Below are 21,582 nucleotides of genomic sequence, written 5' to 3'. Positions count from 1 at the left end.
TGAAGGCATGGCAGCCAGTGGCGGAATGATGACCATTGAGGATTTGCAAGGAGCCAGATTGTCAGAGTGCAGAGATCTGAGGGTTGTAAGGCAGAAGATGGTTATAGAGACAGGAAGAGACAAGGTCATGGACAGATCAGGAAACGAGAATGAAAATTTTAAAATTGAGGCTTTGCTAGATTATTGAGAAAAACTGACAAAGGCCAAAGTGCGACTGGGAGAAATAAGTTTCAACTTACGTGGCAAAAGCCCACTCTCCTCATAAGTGGCTGGAGACATAGCATTCTCACCTGAGTCAGAAGGTTATCATTGATCCAAGTTCAAGATTTCCTCCTCTGCACACCACAGCAACCCCCCGCCCCCAATCAATTACAAAGTTCATACAAATTAACTTAGCATCCATAAGTTTCAACTATTCTGTGCTTAGATTCATACCATTGAGCCTCAAAGTCACAAAGGACAGCTGACTGCTCCTATCCGCTGCACATATATGGAGACAAGGAAGTGGGCTAAGGCCAGGTCCGCATCAAATTTATGCTTTTGTTTGAGGCTTTCAAAAGGTGGGGAGACAGGTAGTAAGCCAAAAAGAATGTTCCAGAATTGAGTTTAGGAGGTTGAGGTATTTAAAACAATAAAAAGATGAAGCAGGGAAAGGGTGGGAAGAGAGAAAGAATAAAAGGGAAGAGTCGTGATAATTACCATCATCCTTTTGATTGACCCGCAACGTTAACTCCGTTTCTCTCCACAGATGCTGCCCGACCTGAGTATTTCCAGCATTTTTTTGTTTTTATTACATTGACGCTGATCTTGACCAAGGTTTCTCAGTGAGACATACGGCTGGATCTTTGGGTCATTTAATGGCACTCATGGCTCGTGGTACAGCAGTGCCCTGTTGTAGCACAAGTGGGATTCGCCACACTTGTATGGACCAGAATCACCACCAACCGCACCCCACCCACCGAGCTTGGCATGCATAAATGTACCCGACTCAGGAAAATGAGTCTGGGGTGCGGCAGGCAGAAAATCCAAAGAGAAGGATCCCCTCCAATAAAGTCAAGGTCACTCTTTCAATTTTATAGTGTGTCTGTCAATCTGTAGATACCAACAGACCCTGATGTTCTTGATTTAGGATTTATCTGCTAATGAGGCAACTGCATAAACAACATTCCATCTACTTGCAATTCATATTTACATAGTGCCATGAAAGTAGTCAAATGTCTCAAAGCACTTCACAAACAGGAAGAACAGGCAATGAGCAGGTCAAACCTGAACAAGGTGACTGAAGAGGTAGGCTTTAAGGAGGCTTTTGAAAGTGAGGAGAGAGGTACTAAGTTCAAGAAGAAATGTTCCAGAATTGAGTTTAGAAGGTAGAGGTATTTAAAACAATAAAACGACTAAGGTAGATACAGGGAAGTTAGTTCCTCTGGTGGGAAATCAAGAACAAGGAGCCCCAATCTTAAAATCAGAGCTGGACCAATCAGGAGTGAAATCAGCAGTTTTTCCACTCAAAGGGTGGTAGCAACTTGGACTCCTCTCTCCAAAAGGCTGTGGGTGCTCAGACAATTGGAACTTTCATAACTGAGGTTGATTGATATTAGTTGGGTAAGGATATCAAAAGAAATGGAGCAAAGGCAGGTAAATGGAGTTGAGGTACAGACTGGCCATGATCTGATTGATTGGCAGAGAAGGCCCTGAGGGGCTGAATGGCCTGCTCCTGTTCCTGTGTCCCTACTAAGGCAACTAAATCATTAATTTTCTATCCACAAATTCTGCTGCAGTTTCCAGTTGGTTGAAAAATCCCAACAGCACAATGTCACCCCAAATAAATCCATGCAACCACTTGGAATTGTTTCAGCCTGTCATTTTATTTGGTTCAAAATATTTTTTCCATACCAATAACGTAAATATGATATTTATAAAACACTGAGATCACATAAGCACCTGCCATTCCTAGCCGGCCAAAGCTTCGGTAGGAACTTTAATCTGGCCACACATTTCCTGGATTGATTCTGATGTCGTAGCTTTATCCTTCTTTGTTACTTTTTCCTCTCCGTGCCCCTTTCTTTATTGTGGAAGGAACATTCGCACAGCACTCACATATCCAACGACCTGAAACAATTCAAAAGAGTGTTACATTGGATCATGTTTAGATTGAAATCACAATACACGGCCCAGGATCATCCAACAGCGTCACTGAACCAGGATCCAAAGGGGCCTGACATAAACAAGATGTGGTGCACTAGCAGGTTATCCTAATAATTCTGATTCTGCCATAAAGAACTCAACTTGATGGTTCAGGAAAATCAAATGAGATATATTCAAGTACTGAGGTGACCAATTAGTATTTAGTGACACATTATTCTGATCATTTAGTCTGTGCATGAGATCACATGATAATTTTCCAGTGTTTTTAAAAGATGCATTTTTCAGCATTTTCTTTCCTATTTATTATTGCTTGTTTGCTGCTTTTAACTGTATTTTCTCCTCCCCTGCACTGTGAATGTGACCCTCAAATTGCATACAACAACTTGCATTTATATAGCACCTTTATCATAGTAAAATGTCCCAAGGCCCTTAATCCAAAATAACTGATAACTGAGTTTATACATATTAAACTCCCACTTTGTTATTGGCTAATTCATTCAGCTATTCAAAGCCCTGGTTAGACCATACCTGGAGTACTGTCAGCAGTTCTGGGCACCACATCTTAGGATGGATGTACTGGCCTTGGAGGGAGTGCATTGTAGACTTAACAGAATGATGCCTGAACAAGGGTTAAATTGCGAGGAGAGATTACATAGGCTTGTATTCCCTGGAATTTGGGAGGTTGAGGGGTGATTTGATCAAAGTTTTCAAGATATTAAGGGGAACAGATAGGGTAGAGAGAAATCTATTTCCGTTGGTTGGGGAGGCTAGGATTAGGGGGCATAGCCTAAAAATTTGAGCCAGACCTTTCAGGAGTAAAATTAGGAAACACTTCTATACAAAGGGTGGTAGAAGTTTGGAACTGTTTTCTGCAAATGGCAATTGATGCTATGCCTATTGTAAATTTTATATTGGCAACTGATAGATTTTTGTTAGCCAAAGATGTTAAGGAATATGGGGCAAAGGCATGTATATGGAGTTAGGTCACAGATCAGCCATGATCTCATTGAATGGTGGCAGAACAGACTCGAGGGGATAAATGGTCTATGCCTGTTCCTAATACAAATTCTCTGAAGAAAATAGCAATTACCAGAAGGAGACTGTATATAATTCTATATTGGGTATTTCACAATACAACACTGCCGTTATTATAAAATTATCCTAAGAATAATGGAGACCCAGGAATGTAAAACTACTTTAATGCAAGTTCATCTCTTAAGGTTAATAATCTCATCTAGCACAATTTCAGAGTATATAAACATTCACCTTTTCTACAGCTGGCAGTAATATTTCAGCATCAGCAGGTGTTGCACACAGTGCTCCAAAATCCAAATGAACATTTACCTGAAGGGATGGAGGCAACTCCTACACAGAAGGTGTGATACCCACGGTCGCACTGATCACAAAACATCATCTCTTCCTCATGGTGTGGCTGGCCACACACTATGCATGTCTTGCATTCCATACACTGCCATGGGTAGGTTTTTATTACAGCCACCAACTCCGACAGCATATCCAAGCAGGATGGATGACCTAGGGAAAGCATTGGCAAATTATCCACTCAAAGCATACGCTTTTTAAAAATCAGTTACCAAGTTACTTTCAATAGGAACACTAAATTGTGACGATTCTACAGAACAATAGCAATCACGCTTGTGCTGGTTACAACTAGCAGTGAAATGCAAGCTGTTCCTCTCCACCTAGCGCTTTTTAAAAAATTAACATTGAATTTAAAGCACAAAAACAGGCCATTCGGCCCAACAGATCTATGCTGGTAATAAAGACAGAAAATGCTACAAATATTCAGCAGGTCAGGCAGCATCTGAGAGAGAAACAGGGTTAACATTTCAGGTTGAAGACAATTCATCAGATCATCATTTGAAGACAAAAGGTCACTGACCTGAAATGTTAACTATTTTTATCTTCACAGATGATTGTCTGACCTGCTGAGCATTTACTGTTTTTATTTCAGAATTCCAGCATCAGCAGCATTTTGCTTTAGTGTAAGGTATTGCTGGTGTTTATGCTTCACACAAGCCTCCTCCTACCCGATCAACATATCCTGCTATTCCTTTTCCCTCCATGTACTTAATCACTCTGAGTAAAGAAGTTCCTCATGAATTCTTTATTTTGATTTATTAGTAACTATTTTATATTTAACGCCCCTAGTTTTGGACTCCCCAAAAGTGGAAACATCTCTATGTCGAACCAATGAAATCCCTCCATTATATTAAAGACCTCTATCAGGTCACCTCTCAGTTTTCACTTTCCTGGAGAAAAGAACCCCAATGTTGTCTAGTCTTTCCTGATAGTTGTATCCTCTCAGATCTTGTATCATTAGTGCAAAAAAGATTTGCAAGTTCTGCAGTACTTCTGGTTTGTAATATGGAAACCAGAACTGTGGACAGTTTAGTGCGCTGAAGTTTTTTTTTTTAAGATTCTACAACGTCTTTAGTATATTAGAAAATTATATATTATATAGAAAAAAAACAAAGTTTAATCCTTAGCAAGTTAAAAAGTGTTACTCTCACATAATTCACCCCAATTTTACAGGCAAGATATTGCATTGCATAACTGAGCAATTCACCACGTACTGAAGTGCCTGTTTTCTGTGTTGCATTATCATCTTACAGTGTTATCCAGTTCACTGTCATTTTCAGGGCAGAAGAAACTACAAAAGATATATTACACAAGAGGCTGAATGTTTTTCACCATTTAGGCCAACTTACCACTGTTGTCGCACTGGGAGCAGTGTATGAGTGCCTCAGGTTTGCTTTTCTTGTTGGATTCTCTACCCTTTAGACAAATCCCACATATTGCATTTGGAATGATCTTAGGCTGGAAGGGCAATAGTTAGAACAGCACTGTAAAAATCATGTCAGTGGAACCTAGCAGTCCAGAATACAGAGTAAGGGCTCAGCAGGAGCAAAGAGAATCCTGGTTTTAAAATATTTTCTTTCTTCTGGGTGCAAAAATATAAACCAACTATTTAAGCTAAATCAGTGGATTGGCCTTAAATATTATAATTAAACTACACGGAAGACACACACTGAGAAAACACTTAAAACACGTATGGGGCTCGACCTGAGAGCATGCATTTATGGTATAAAAAGCATAAAACAGACAGACAATCAAGACCAAGACAGATCTTGGGAAGGCTACACAGAACAAGCTACTTTGAAAGCAGACCACTTTTAACAACTTTTTAAAAAAATGGGAGGGGGACCCTTAAAATAAACAGTAATTAGGGAATCAAATAATTCAAGCAAATACGAATTAGTACTGAAAATTTAGAAACATATTAAAACTAAAGTTAAAATGCTTGAAAGCATTTTATTCCCAAACTACCATTTTCTAAAGCCTTTAGTATCTATTTATACACACACATGCAAACACACATGTAAACAAAAATCTTGCATCTAGCACATTTCCAAATTTATAGCATCTGCCGATCGTCAAACTTCCCTCAATAACAGCAATTGACTTCAAGATGTGCCTATTTACAGCAAATTGATTTTGTGGTCTTAAAGTGGTGTGGGGGTGGGGAGAGCGGGGAAAATGGGGGAGAAGGAAAGAGGAGAACAGGCAAAGTTAAACATAACCACTTTAGCAGAAAATTATGCGTTATGTAGTATAATGCTCCTGTTATAAAACAACCTACCATCCAACCTATTGTGAGCATCGGAGCTAAAGAGCCACTAGTATTTATATAACTTGCCAAATATCAGTAGATTTATCCCCCTTCCTCCTGCTGAAATAAATGAAACTACATTACAGATATTCCTATACCAGAATAGCAGAAACACTGGCATGGTAAATTTTTAAGAAAATAAATACTCCTTCATAGGTTTTAACATTCAAGATGGAAAGCCTGTTTTGTTGGCTTGTATTGAAAGTTTAAGAAAAATCTATTGTTTTAAAATGTAAAAAGAGCTCTTAACCAAACAGTATATAAAAAGTACATAAAACAGATATCATTCACCTACTTCCACAAAATATCCCCAATTAAATTACAGAATTTGCATTGAAAAAATGCGTATGTTAACTAATTCACGTTCCAGCACCCTGACAGTACTGCTGTCATCTCAGCATTTAATATACATTTACCCAAAAGAATCGGTACTGGGCTGTTGAGCAGTCTATGTAAGTCACACTGGAATACTATCCACTTTCTAAAAGATGACAGAGGCACTCTTAAAATCGGCTTAATATTTTATTAAAAAGTTGTTCAGATGTTAAAGGTTTACATCAAAAAATTTGGTAACAAGTATTTAAGTACTTTTTAAACTGAGGCTGCAGAACTGAAAGACAGCACCTCAAATATCATACTATAAAATAAGTTCTGCAGTTTGGAAACTATTCAAATAATGAAACATCTTACTATTTTTACAGTTCTGAGATTATTTCTTCTACATTTTTTAAAAAACAGAAAACTATAGTTTGAACATCAAAACATTGTAAGATTCACTGTACTAATACCTAGAGTGCTAGCCCTCAGCAAAATCAGAAATACAGTTCCGGTTCAGATTGGTTACAACCCTCTTCCATTTTACTGTTTCTCCATAAGTTCTGCTACTCTAGGAGAAACTATGCACCATGCATTCAATAAATTACGATCATTCTACAACCATCAACACAGCCATAAACAGCTACATATGTAGAAAAAGTGCTTATATGCAAAGGATGCAACATATTAAACTGTATCCATGTTGGTTATTTAGCATATTAAAAAAGTGCAGTTTGATAGATGACCATGAATTATGTTGAACCTTACTTTGTGACTAAATAAAATAAGCTAATGTTACGTTCTTGCCTCATCAGCAGCTTAATAATGCTGCGATTACAATAGCCAAGAACTAAATACTAATGCTGTACAAGTTAAATGTACATTATAATCACACTCTGGCTTGATGTGTAAATGTAACTGACATTTTCAAGCCCCTTCTGTCAAACTTCAACAAACAAGATCAGTAGAATTTACTTGTTTTCCCTCAGCTTAGGACTTACACATTTACAGTTCAAGAATTGTTCCACCAGTGGTTAAGGTGGGCCAGGATAATTTACAGTACAAGTCAAGTTCTTTGACTGCCTGAGCTCCATGCGACTGCAGCTGCCTCCCCAGCTGCTACTTATATATGTTTGTACTGACCTCCCTCCTCCTCTCAATCTGCAGTTTCTCCACACTCTTGCCCACCTCGCCTCCCATTGCTGCGCTGGGCAACTCCTCCAAGGGAAATACCTATATATTCTCCAATATGTTAATAGATAAAAGTCTATATTTTAAAATTAATATATAAATGATAAGTGGGGCAGAATGATACAGTACACAAAGAGGCCATTCGGCCCATCGTGCCTATGCCGACTCTTTGAAAAAAGCTATCTAATTAGTCCCCTGTTCCTTTCCCATAGTTAAGATGAATTTCAGACTGAGGGCTAAATTTCTCATTTACTGTTAGGGGATAGCTTTAAAATCATCAAATGCTTTAAAAAAAAAAAATTAAAGCCTGCTCTTCTCAACAACAATAGAGATTGTAACACCCTGACAGCTAAAACCTGGGATTGAATATGATACTCGTTATTAAAGGATTGTAAAGAAAACTAAGGATCAGTATGAAATAACTTGCATTTATGTAGGCCCTTTCAAATCCCCAAAACATCCCAAAGAACTTCACATCTAATGAATTACTTCAAAGTGTAGGCATACTGGTTATGTCAGCAAATGTGGCAACCAATTTACATACAGCAAGATCCCACAAACAGAAGCAACAAGATAAGTGATGTGTCCATCTGACTTGGTGATGTTGGTTATGGGATAGTACCATGGGATCTTTCACATTGCCCTAACTCAGACAGACAGATAGACAGAGCCACAGTTTAATGACACCTCTGAAAGGCAGCACTTCCTTACAGAGTGAGGCTTGAACCCGTGATCTTCTGACAGCAGCAAAAGCACAACCACCATCAAACTGGCAGAGGCCAAAGTGTGCTACTGGGAGAAAGAAGTTTCATCTTTCAAGGCAAAAGCCCCATCTCCCCTTAAATTCCACTTTAACCACTGGTGTTCACACTTCAAATTGCAACTGTAACACAATCTGCTGGTAAAACAAAATCCAAAATATGCAACTACCTTTCTGGAGTAGTAAAGAGATATGCTATTGGAAAAGAAATGGTTTTCTTTCTTTCCTAGTCCAGTAGTACGGTAATACCACCCAAAATCTACTTCTGGATTGCGAGGATGAAAAGCTCCACACCAACATTCCACGTCAAATTGGAATGACTGTAGGGAAATTTAATTATTCTGATTGTGTTTCACAGGAACCAGCAAAATTGGTTCAGAAAAAAAAAAGCTACTCCAAATTGCAGTTTACAATGTCATAAAGTACCATTATCATGGTTACTCCTTGACCAAAAAAAGAGGAAAAGAATCAAAGCTTAGCCCAATTTTATTTATTTATTTTTTAAAGTTCCTGCTCCCACAAATCATTTCTCTACCTGGTGAGCTAAACTTCAGATCTTTCAGAGAGCCTCCAAAGCTAATACACATTTCAAATATCTGACTCTGCAGGGGGCGCTGAAGTCTCAAATGCTGTATATGTGGGAAAAGTAGAAAGCCAAGTTTAGGAGTAATGTTAAGGACAAACGTTCATGTCAGACTGGGAAAGATGCCAGTACCAGAGTAGTTGGCTTGAAATTGTGTTCTACAGGACTAATGACGAATGCAAATGAACACACTGGTGTGAAATTGCTTATGTAACCTGTTCAAATTACTACTATTCATTACTAATGTTGCACGGTGCCATTTCAACCTAGCTGTCTTTTGTCACAGTCGGAGTCAGGAAATTCCAATTCCAAGACAATTAGCTAATTGAAGGTTATCACATTTGCTTGTACAGACAGAGTGATGCAAAGTAATTTTCTACATACAGCTAAGATAAAGCAATAAAGAATCATGTTCTGCTATGCATCTGTCACTATGCTAACTGCTCGTTTGGACCCAAGAATCAGAATCAAAACCCTTCCAGCCTGTCAAGGAGAATGTAGTTGCTCTTTTGCCCAATTTTACTCCTGCTATCTACCTCCAAGCATCCCAGTATAGTACAGCTGCTTTTATTTAAAAAAAAAGAGGATAACGAGCAAATAAATAAAAACATCTAGTTAAGATTTTTTAAAAATTAAAAATCACAAAAAAAAATTAAGCACTAAAACACAATATTTCACAGTGAACTTAATTTGAAACATTCATAGCTTAATAGATTAGATCATCTTAACTGCTTAGTGAAAATCAATTCCCCAAGTACATAATGACCATATTTAACAGAAAGGCAAATACTGATTGCTGCTCTTCAAAAGGAAAAGCAAGCACGCTGCTCAATTTTTGTCAAACGAAAACAAGATAGTTTTTATTTGGATTTTGGCACAAATGCAGTAAACGGCTGAATTTTTCCCTGCAAATCTTCTCAACTCCCCACCTGAAAATGTTGACTTTTTCTTGCATTCATAGGCAATTTGGTAATGGAATTCATCGCCTGGGATAGACATAGCTCCACAGGCCACAGTCATCTTTCCCAAGGATCAGAGGGTGGAATCTCTGGCTGACATTCCCCTCCCCAGCCTGGACTGCTAAGGCCAATCCTAGCACATCTACTACGGCCTCTGTTAAGATTAACTAACTCAGCACAGACAAGTGATCAAACTTGGGACCTGTATAGCTCAGCAAGTCAGCTGAGCTATGGGGAAAAGAGCATCTGAACCAGCCAGAATAAACATTGCTTGATGCCTTTTTTCCCCCAAGTTGAGTCATGTTACCAGAGCTTGTTGGAATATAAGCTTTGTCCATAATCCACTGCCAATTATCACTCAGTAAACATGCAGCGATTATGTTAAAAGTTGTTAACTTTCATCACAAATCACTGATGTTCACCTTGACACCTCCAAAAAAAAAAAAGTACATGGAAAATATTTCCAGGGAGTAATTTCCCCTGGGCTGTGGACAATGGCTATAAAACACAAGAGCATCAGAACCCTGGAATGAGGTTATCTGCTAATCATTCCCAAGCATCCATTCATGTTTGCCCATTTTATTTTCAACCCTCGATATACTTCCTATAAAAAGTCCATGAAAAATAACAAAATGCACTGAAGCAACCTTGAATACTGATAATAAAAAAATTTAAAGTGTTCGGTAATTTACTTCATTTTAAAATAATTTTCAAGGCCTATGGAATAAGTACGCTGCACAGATTTGATTTGTTTCTTCTCCCTGCCGCTCACCTAACACAGAAAAAGCCACAAAGTCCAACCTCCAGTAAAGCTCACACACACTTCACTCCAACTTTCCACACTAAGACTGGCCTGAAATAGGAGAGAAATAAACAAATGAATGATTTTTATTCTCAAGCCCTTGCATAGGCTAAAACTAACCTCAGACAACAAACAGTTAAACCTCAGAAGTAATCCATTCCTCACCGACAAAGAACTACTTAACAATTACAATGCACCATTCACCTCCTAAAACTGATCATACCTGGGCAGTAACGATTTAAAAGTATGGTTTAGGAGAACACAAATTGTTTATGGTTAACAGGCAAAATTGAGTTCCAAAACCATTGTTGTTTGGCCATATACCGTTTGTCAAGCTTGAGTTAATAGCCACTGGACTATAGTAAGCGATTTGCATTGGTTTTAGTCCAAGTGCTCATCAACCTGAATCCTATATTCTGGAATAGTCCAAGGACTGTATATTCACTCTGAAGCTAATTATTCTTAATGAACCTTTACTTGGAAAAAAAAACCACTGGCCTAAAACTTCGGAGGGCAAATATTGAAACCAGAAAAAAAAACAACATACAATGCTGCCAGGCTACAAGGAAATATAAAATAAAACACAAATGCATTTCTAAAATTGTCAAAAATACAACTTTGACTTTATATATAAAGTATGCTCTTTAGCTATTTAGCATTAGAATCTAACAACAATAAAAAGTTAGTAATTAAATGTGACATGTAGTACAGGTATGTACTAATAGAGCAGTAGCTTTAGCAGACTGAGAACAGCAAGCCCCAGAGGGGACAAAATACAAGCCGAATACAGTTCTGATAGGAAAAAGAATCCCGGTAGCTTCACCAGTAAGTCTCAAGCGGAATAAAACCGGGAAAGATAAGGAAGCAGAGGACGAAAAACAGCAGAAGATGCATTAGTGGACTGTGGCTAGTACAGGCTGACCAATTCTACCCAGTACAACAAAAAAAAAGAGTCAGGGAGAGGTTCATCAGAAAGGAAGTCTCAGGGGCTTTTATCTTCTACCTTGTACCCAGTAACTGATTTGGGTGTCACACTGCGTTTTGCATCTTTCCATGGCCGTGTTCCTTTTTCTTTTGGTGTCTGTTTGCCCTGTGAGGAATCATCTTGATGTTCAATAGGACTTTCACCATCTGTTGTGCTCCCAGAAGAGGTATCCTGAAACAAAAATGAAACAATAGCCTGCTGGGTACTAAGTCTTGAGAGGATTTAAACACATTTGTACTCACTCAAATAAAATAAACGTGACCAAAATACAAAAACGGCACCATGAGTTGATAGGTGATTTTGGAAAAACCATTCAAAAGCAATACAATGCGATAAGAGAAACACAGATAGGCGTGGAAATGTCTTTAGGAACTGGAAATCTTTTGACGTGAAATTTACTCAATGCTGGTTTCTCTGCCAGAATGTATGCTAAAAAGTCAAACAACAGCAGAGCTTTTCCAATATTCCATAACAAGGAGGCATGTCCTTAAAATTAAAGCTAGACCATTCAGGGATCATGTCAGGAAGCACTTCTTCACAAAAAGGGTGGTGGAAATTTGGAAATAAAAAGCTGTTGAGGCTGTGGGTCAATTGAAAATTCCAAAACTGGGATCCATAGATTTTTGTTAGGCATTAGGGTTACGGAACTAAGGTGGGTAAATGGAGTTAAGGTACAGATTAGCCATGATCTAATTGAATGGCAGAATAGGCTTGAGGGGCTGAAAGGCCAACTTCTATTTTTCTCATGTAATCAGCAACTGAAAGCAGTGATTTTGCCACTGAAAAACCTAATCCCTTGACAAACTACTGTTAAAATTTACATTACCATACCAAAGATGTTGAGCATTTAAATATTGGCTGAATCGGTATGAAAACTTAGAATTTCATAATGGAGTCAATTTTAAAATGGAACCTACTGTTTGACGAGAATTAGTCCCAGATCAAAACTAGGTGAGAAAAAAAAAAAACTGTTTATTGATGACACTTTGATGCATTTATACATGTAGACAAAGTAGTGATTCCTGGACCCTTATGCCCATTTGGGGAAGCAAAAAAATATTGTCCGTTAAGAGAATGTCCATTGCAAGTTTGTATTCACAGGCATAGGTTTCATTACTATTTAAAATCATATGGGCAGATACCCGGGCAATTCTCAGGATTCCCAGAGATTTCATAGCCTAAAAAATTACTTTTGTGCACCCAGGAAGTGACGATTCAGACCAGGACAGAATGGTCGTTTTCAAAAGCAGCTATGAGTTTCATAGTCCTGGAAGTTTAAGAAAATGGAATCAAGCGTTTTATATGAGCACCATGGGCAGGTACATAAATACCAGTATGCCAGCTTCCCAAAAGGTTAGAAATATCTTATCTAATGATAAATTTGATTAAAAAGTGGCACAAATATGCAAATGATGTATCAATGAGATAGTACCTAAAATGAGACATTACCTTTAAAATTAAAAACTGACTCAACTTAGTTAGAGCAAGCCCATTTAATAGGAACTCCTGGTCAGCTACGCAGTTTACTTAAAATAGTTGGATGATTCTTTTTCCAAAACGAGGAGTCGCAGCTTCAAATAATGAATGTTGAATAGATGAGAAAACACCTCTACTATCGGAGCACTAGCTCAAAATTAATTCTGAACATTAAGAATGGGTTTAAAAGTTAAGTTTTCCACTTACTAGGCCGCTGCCATTAACTGTAGCAAGAACCTCGTTCGCAGCGTTACCGTGCGAGGTTCTGACGTCACATCACCGGCTGCTAGAAGTTGTATGCAGATGTAATAATATAAATTATTCCTAATAGTTAGATACCAGTAGTAATAGCATTATTCTATACACTTAGCCAAAGTACACGCATATTTGCTATACGCTTAGCAGAAGATGATTATATCGGATTACAATGGAATTTGTTTTTGATTCTGACTTTTTGTTAATCCATTTATACAAAATACACATTAGTGCAGAATAACTGGACTTCTTAAAATTTACAGCAATGAAGATATAAATATAGTCAGGTTTCTGTTCAGCTAGTTTCTTACCGAAAAGCCTTTGTCTTCCTTCCGCTCATCTTCACCACGCCCATCTTCTGCGTCATCAGAATCCCCATCACTGTCAGGTGCTGGCAATTCTGGGTCCAGAGGTGGCTCATACAAGGCTGTGTTTACAGGCAGATAACGCAGTTCATTGGGAGAGTACCTAGGTAGATTCATAAAATTATTAAAAAAGGTGTTTAATTAACATTCAACATTTCACATTTTAATTTTCCTGTTATGTAACCTTATGAAATTTTAATTTGTGCTGTAAATCTGATTGAAATAAAAGTTTTGTAAATTATGCAAGTCATCAGAAGAACTCAGATAGAAATCTCATTTGTTTTTTGGTACTAGAATTGTACAATTTAGACTGTTATTGTGCTTTCTAAATTAACTACAGAAAGGGATTTAATCCCTTTGCCTTTTCGAATGCTTGAGAAATTCAGAAATCAAACATTTGCTTCAAGATCTTCAAGCACAGGTTTCTGATTCACACTTACAACCATTCATCATTTATCCATTCTCTCTTCTATCCCCTTTCAACTCTAACCCCCAACATCCAATCTGCTCATTTCTCCCAGGCAACATCACTATATTTATACTTCTACAGGTGAAGCTTCTCCATTCCACATTAGTGCTGAGAATGCTGGATAAGCTCCACCTCCAACAGACTTACCTAGGAGCAAAGACATAGAGAAGGCGAGATTAATGAGAAGGGGGGAAAAAACGTTTTTTTTTGGTCCCAACAGTGGCTTTTTGTGCATCCACTTTTCCCTAGGTGTCACAATTTTTAGTCTCTTTAGCCCTGCTCTCTGGAACTTTCACTGCCTCTCATTCTCACCAAACTTTTCGGTCACACCTCATAATCTCTCCCCCATGGCTTGGCATCTGGTCATCTAACCATCCCATTGTAAAGTGCCTTGGAACGTTTTACATTATATAGGCAGTACATTATACTTCCTACACTACCAAAGTGACTGCACTTGAAAAGTACTTCATTGACTGTAAAATGTTTTGGAAAATCCTGAGGTAGTGAAAGGAGGTAAATAAATGCAAGACTTCCTTTTTTCTTCCCATTTACAAACAGTAAGACAATCACATACCATTCACAAAGCTCCCATGAACAAAACTCTTCAAACAATGCTGTAATAACTTTTGCCTACAGACTATGGACCTATCCTAACTTAGGTGGATGATGGATAAATTTATTCTTGATCAATATTTATCCCTCAACCAAAACAGATTAACTAGTCATTCATCTCATTTCCTATTTGTGAGACCTTGCTGTATGCAATTAGTTGCCACATTGCCTACATATCAAAAGCAATTGCCGTTCAGAAGGAATTCATTAGCTACGAACCTCTTTGGGACGCCCTGAAGACATGAAAGGTGCTGTGGTCAATGTCTAGAACCAGGGGACACAATTTCAAAATAAGGGGGAAACCACTCAAGACCGAGATGTGGAGAAATTTCTTTACTCAGAGGGTTGTGTATCTTTGGAATTCTCTACCCCAGAGGGCTGCGGAAGCTCAGTCATTGAGTATATTTAAAGCAGAGATTAACAGATTTCTAAATACCAATGACATAAAGGGATATGGGGACAGTGTGGGGGAAAAGGCATTGAAGTGGATGATCAGCATGATCGTATTGAATTGTGGAGCAGGCTCTATGGGCTGAATGGCCTATTCCTGCTCCTATGTTCATTCTTTTTCAAAATGTTATTCTGCCAAGTGTAGCATTTACAAGACAAATAGATGATAAAATTCTTATGAGCATAATGCAGTCAAACTTTAATACTAACTATATATTCAGCCATGAAAAAAAATGGGGAAAAAAAAAGAGTATAAACATGAAGTTTCTTTAAAGTTGCACTTTTTTTACACTTCACAACTAGAAATAAAAAGGTGCACTGGTGGCAATATGCTCTTTTGCATGGCTTTTGTTTAATAACAGGTTTTTCTTTTCACCTTTTGTAATATTCCTGAAACTGGCCTGGTATCAGAGCAACTGGGTAAGCCCCAACTTTTGTCCTCTCTGGTGGAAGAACTTTGTATTTCCCCTGTGGCACCTGGATGACCTGAATTGGGAAAAACCAAAACAAAAAATTCTAAACATAGCAGAAAAGCTGATTCCCTACCCTATGTTACTCATGTTAGTTTTAAAAAAAGGCATTTTTACACAGAAAATAAAAACACCAAACAAAAACAATGCTATCAAATCTTCTTACGTAGCAGTCACTGGCTTCAAAAGGGCAATTCATTGTATGGTAAGTGCTGAGATGCTTCTGAGCAATGTGTAAAACACCATCTCAATCTTTCTTTCAGAAGGAGGGTCACTCTTCACATTCCAGGCATGCTGGACCTATCCTAAGTGTGTTGGACAATGACACCACCTGACTGAAAAGAATCCTATTCTCAAACTGCAAATAAAGGTCAAGCTAAGCAATCAGCAAAATTAAAAAGTATAGATTTCTAAATAGATTTTTCTCTTCTGCAGGATGTTCACAACTTTGACTAGGGTTTGTGAATCAAAAAAAAAACATGCAAGAAGAAAATGCTGATTTTAAAATAAGTTTTTTTGGATACTAAAAAGCACCAGGTGCAGTATTCAAATGGCGCACACACCAGACAGGAGAGGGAAGGCAGCAATCTGTGTATTGGGAGGAGAGGGTTATGGGCCAACTAACTACTTGGCAATGGACCTCAATATTTTTGTGGAGTTCCTCCTGGCCCCACAAAGATTATAAAAACATTTGGGTGTCATTTTCTGACCTTTGAAGGACTGCTGGTTAGATCACTCAATGCCTGGTGACAACAGGGCAGATCGTGTCTCTCATTTGCCCACAATAGTAGCATGGGTCCTACAAACAGAGTACGACCCCAATTTAAATACTCCACACTAGCCACCGAATTTGAGGCCTGCTTGATAATTTCATCTCACGATCATAATTCCCCTGAAGATTACCTGCTTTCTTCTGTGGATTCTGTACTATTCTTGCGTTTAACAAAATAGCGTTGACGTAAAACACAAGCTGTAAAGTCATGCACAAGTGCTGGAATTTCCTTTCCTTCTCTCCTCCCCCATGGAGTAGAGAGTTCCAGAAATGATATTATGGTGTCATGTGAGCAAAGTATGAAGAATACCAAAGTTAAAGTACCACTAGATAAGACTTGGCCTTTATAGCCACTTCAGGCGCTGCTCCACACACCACTGACCACCTCCAGGCGCTTACCCATTGTCTCTCGAGATAAGGAGGCCAAAGAAGACAAGACTGTAAACTAGGGATATTTTTCTACGTCAATGGCACTTTATAAATGCAAGTTAGTGTTGTGATAAATAGATGTGTAATGAGGTATGGTTGGTTGGTCATTTTTGCACTTTAGGATTCCACTTGGTGTTTGAGATTGCCTCAGACTAGGACCAGTGTGGAATCCGCCTTACCTGCGTCTGCAAGTCAAAATAAGCCCGCCTTTCCTCCATCCGTTCCCTATTGAAATTGCTGTTGAACTCTGCGGCTTTCTTTGCAGCTTTCTTTATATATTCCGGAACTTTACTTGGCTCAACCTTTTGAGTGTTTTGCAACTGCATTTGCTGCACAAAGAATCACATGTTGGATTGAAATATAAAATGCTCTGAACAACCATTCTGCAGACACTCACTAGAGAACTAATTACATAATCTTCCAATTTCTTGCATTTTCACAGACGACTGCAAAGGGATTTTTTTTTTTAAAAAGACACAAATATGTGAGGCTAAAGTAAGATACAAAGGAAAGGCTGTGGAGGGAATGGGGCTTCGAGGGAAGCATTGCACAAATGTTCTAAGTAAGGCAAGTTTGGGCGGTTTCAGAGTCCAATTTGACATAGGCATAGCTACATAGCACAAAACTATTCATAATTCAGCATTAAACTGGTAATCTACTCAAAAGAGGCCAACGGTAGTGTTCCATTACCCAGCAATGATGGTCACCTGGGGGGAGGGGCAAAAACAAATCCAAAGTTCACAAATTTACACATTTCAGGTTGCTCAAGCATGATTGAAACTCGACATTAAGCAATTCCTAAATACTGTGGATCGTAGACATAATTGGAAAAACATGTTAATTTTCAAAAGGAAATTGGATATATACTTGAAAAGGGAAACATGTACAGGACTATGGGTAAGGGATAGCTCGACCAAAAAGCCAGCACAGGCATGAGGGGCTGAATGGCCTCTGTCTATGCTGTATGATTCTATATGCCACAATAGCACTTTTGCATTGCTCAATAAGCTTCAATTCCGCATGGTGGCACAAAAATGGTCCAATTTTATTTTTAAGGCTTAATGCCCCCATCTACAATGTGATTTAAAGGAAACAAAGTCCAAAAATGAATTCAATTGTCTTCTTTTTACAAACCTCAGGTTTACACACACATTTTCAAATGTCTACTGAACTCTTTAGAAAAAGAGGATCCAACATAGAATAAACTGCCATTTGATGCTGTAATTAAGAATAATTTTTGGACTCTGTGCTTCAGAAAATGCTGGTGGCAGGTAGCGTTTGACATTTTTCTGAAGGTAGAAAATGATCCGCACTGCATATTGAAAGTGTACAATGTGCAAAATGGGCAGTGTTTTCAGCCCTTGTAGACTGGTGGAGGGGGATGAAGACAGACAGCAGCTGACAACGGTCTGTTTTGTGCTACAGGAAAACACATAGACTCAATGAACTAAATGTCATGTCACAGCTTCACAGCTTTGAATTTGTGGGGGGTGGAGGGGTGGTTGAAGATGATGGAAGAGAAGAAGTTAGAAGCTTATACATTAAGTGCACAGTTAACTTCAGTTAAACCATCACTCCCCCAGTACTGACCGAGTATTCCTTGTAGCGATCAGTGATCTGCTGCCGCTCTCTGTCTTGTAGAACCACAGCATATTCAGCATATTTGGTTGGGTATTCTTTGATCATCAGATCAATAACTTCATCACTTCTCAAAGCAGTTAAACCTAAAACAAAGCTTTTATTATTTCAAAAATCTGCATATGCTACTCTTATGGCAACCTGGCTGCTCCAACAGTGATTAAGAGTCTAAACAAACCAGCCATTACAATTTGAGTCTCTCTCCCCTTCTTTAGATTTTTTCCACCGTTATATCTTAGTTTGTGCTCAAAATGAAATTAGGACTCTCCGTACCTTCCAAAGCATCTATCTTAGCCTTGATATTTGGGTAATCATTCAGTAACATACTCAGGCTAATGTGATTTTTTTTTAAGCTATAGGAATTTATTTTATGTCTCCATAGGTCCAGTCTTCAAATAAAAAATGGTACAGCATCATCTCAAAACTTTCCTTATGTTCAAAGTATTAGGCAATTTTGTTAAACTTGCGCAGGCAAATAATCTAACAGTATAATAGAATTTCTATTTAAATATATAATTGTATTATTTAACAGCTCAGGTAAAAGAAAGAAGAAACCACAATCTAATGCCAACCTGTTCTTTTATAGCTATCTTTCATATACGTAATGCTTTTCTATTTTTACAGCTTTCTATTTCTACGATTCCAAATCGGTTCAACCATTCACTAACAGCTCAGTGCAATTAACAGAGCAAACCATTTAAATGTCCTTTCATTGGGTGACTTGGCTTGATTAATGTCTTTAAGCAACACAATTCAATAATAATTGGCTGCCACACATTTAGCTGAACATAGGAACATGAGTGGGCCATTCAGCCCATCAAGCCTATTCCACCATTCAATTAGATCGTGGCTGATCTGTACTTCAAAAATTTACCTGCCTTTGCTCCACAACTTTGGATATGTTTACCTAATAAAAATCTGTTGATTTTCACAACCTTTTAGTGGAGAGAATTCCAGATTTCCACTACCTTTCATGTGAAAAACAACTTTCTGATTTCACTCCTGAACAGCCTAGCTCTAATTTTAAAATGGTGGCCTCTTGTTTCTCGACCACTTCTCAGTATCTACCCTATTAAATGCTTTAATCATTTTAAACTCCTCAATCCTTCTAAACTCAAAAGGAATGCAACCCAATTTTATTCAAACTGTCCTCAATTTAATACTTTTAAGCCCTTGTAGAATTCTGGCGGATCTGTGCTGTACCACCTCCAAAGCCAACATATCCTTCCTGAGGTGCCGTGCCAAAAATTGAATGTAATACTCCAGATGGATTCTGTACAACCGAAGCATCACTTCCTCACCTTTGAATTCTAATCCCGTTAAAATAAAGGTCAAAATACCATTAGCTGATTATTTTGAGTGAATCACAGACTGTGATTGATTGAAAGTAATTTGCTTCCTCCATTTAAGCCTACAGCTCAAAATCCAGTTTGAAGTAGGTTTGAACTAACGTCATAACAAATGTATCATATTCGGCTGGGACATGAAACTTTAAAAAAAAAACTACAGTTGGCTTTAAATTTATAATGTGAAATTAAATTGAAATGGACCTCCACCGAGCCAAATCTGGACATGCTAGATATTTTGTCACACAGCCAGACCATATTTGTATTCCAGCTCCCACATTTGGATATGAGATTTCTCTCAGTTTGACTTAGATAATCTTTTACAGAGTTGTTTGCAGGAAGAAAGAAAAATTGGAGAAGGCTCAACGTTCTTCCACCGTTCCCACCCCCCTACTAAAAACAGGAAAGGGGTAGAGTTCTGCAAGTAAATCACTCTGAATCGAAATTGAGTGCTTGCTAGTGACTCTTCGCCAGGTACAGAGGATGGAAAACAGGTCAACTTCCCTGCTTCAAAGTAGACATAGAGATTATAGGATATACGGCACAGAAACAGGCCATTCAACCCAAACGGTCCATGCAGGCATTTATGCTCCATTCGAGCTCCCTTCCATCTTTCCTTATCTAAATCCATCATTGTAATCCTCTATTCCCTTCTCCCTCATATGTTTATAAAAGCAAAATACTGCGGATGCTGGAAATCTGTAATAAAAACAAGAAATGCTGGAACAACTCAGCAGGTCTGGCAGCATCTGTGGAAAGAGAAGCAGAAGCCGAAGAAGGGTCACTGACCCGAAACGTTAACTCTGCTTCTCTTTCCACAGATGCTGCCAGACCTGCTGAGTGGTTCCAGCATTTTTGTTTTTATCCCTCATATGTTTGTCTAGCTTCCCATTAAATGCATCTATACTACTTGCTTCAACCACTCCGTGATAGAGAGTTCCATATTTTCACCATGCTTTGGGTAAAGAGGTTTCTTCCAACTTCCCTATTGGATTGCTTGGTGATGATCTTATATTGATGGCCTTTGCTCTTCCCCACAAGTGGAAACATTCTCCCTGTATCCACGCTATCAAAACCTTTCAGAATTTTAAACACCTCAATTAGGTCACCCCTCAATCTTCTTCCCCACACCACCACCACCCCATCCTCAACAAAGGGAAAAGAGATCCAGCCTGTTCAACCTTTCCCGATATGTATACCCACACATTTCTGGTATCATCCCTGTAAATCTTCTCTAGCGCCTCTATATCCTTTTTATAATATGGCAACCAGAACTGCATGCAGTAATAAGTGTGGTCTAACCTGGTTCAATATTGTGGTTCAATACTGGCTTGGCATAATGTCCCTACTTTTCAATTCTATTCCTCTAGAAATAAAGACTAGTACTTGGTTTGCTTTTTTGTTCTGGCTTTGCTAACCTGTGGTGCAACTTTTAGTGACTGGTGTATTTGTACTCCGAGATCCCCTTGTTCCTGTACCCCTCTTGGACTCGTACCTTCCAAGTAATGTGACCTCCCTATTCTTCCTACTAAAATGTCCTACCTCACATTTATCTGTGTTGCGCTTCACATTCCAATTATTTGTCCATTCTGCAAGTTTCTTAATGTCCTCCAGTAATTTGTTGCAGTCCTCCTCAGTATTAACTATCCCCACACTCCCCACCTCCACCGCCCCCCCCACCCAAAAAATAATTTAGGGTTATTTTCAAATATAGAAATTGTGTTTTTGATTCTATAGTCCAGCTTAAACATATTTTACTTGGAGAGTGAGATTTAAAACTTTTCAATAAATAAAGGCAATTGTGCCATGTGACAAACTGAACAGTGTTGAGGGATGTATTTGAAGTCAATTAAAAACACAAACTGTGAT

The 21,582-nt window shown here is 38.4% G+C and overlaps 2 protein-coding genes across 2 annotated transcripts in view; one reads left to right on the top strand and one right to left on the bottom strand.

The window, feature by feature from the left end:
* The window catches only part of LOC137376602 (endoplasmic reticulum membrane-associated RNA degradation protein-like), a 119,118-nt gene that overhangs the window by 11,532 nt on the left and 86,004 nt on the right, over positions 1–21,582 (top strand). The gene's annotated exons all lie outside the window — the stretch shown is intronic.
* The window catches only part of phf10 (PHD finger protein 10), a 32,077-nt gene continuing 12,349 nt past the window's right edge, over positions 1,855–21,582 (bottom strand). The window contains exons 5-12 of the mRNA XM_068045463.1: positions 18,320–18,453; positions 16,909–17,058; positions 15,435–15,544; positions 13,474–13,630; positions 11,450–11,602; positions 4,875–4,983; positions 3,490–3,678; positions 1,855–2,109 (exon numbers count right to left, since the gene is read on the bottom strand). Coding sequence (XP_067901564.1) covers positions 2,024–2,109; positions 3,490–3,678; positions 4,875–4,983; positions 11,450–11,602; positions 13,474–13,630; positions 15,435–15,544; positions 16,909–17,058; positions 18,320–18,453 — 1,088 coding nt within the window. The 3' untranslated portion in view covers positions 1,855–2,023. The remainder of the gene's footprint in view (positions 2,110–3,489; positions 3,679–4,874; positions 4,984–11,449; positions 11,603–13,473; positions 13,631–15,434; positions 15,545–16,908; positions 17,059–18,319; positions 18,454–21,582) is intronic.

The sequence above is a fragment of the Heterodontus francisci genome, chromosome 13 (genome assembly GCF_036365525.1).
Source record: "Heterodontus francisci isolate sHetFra1 chromosome 13, sHetFra1.hap1, whole genome shotgun sequence".
Lineage (NCBI taxonomy): Eukaryota > Metazoa > Chordata > Chondrichthyes > Heterodontiformes > Heterodontidae > Heterodontus > Heterodontus francisci.
Note: the sequence above shows the minus strand (reverse complement) of the source record. Positions and strands in the feature narration are given on the sequence as shown.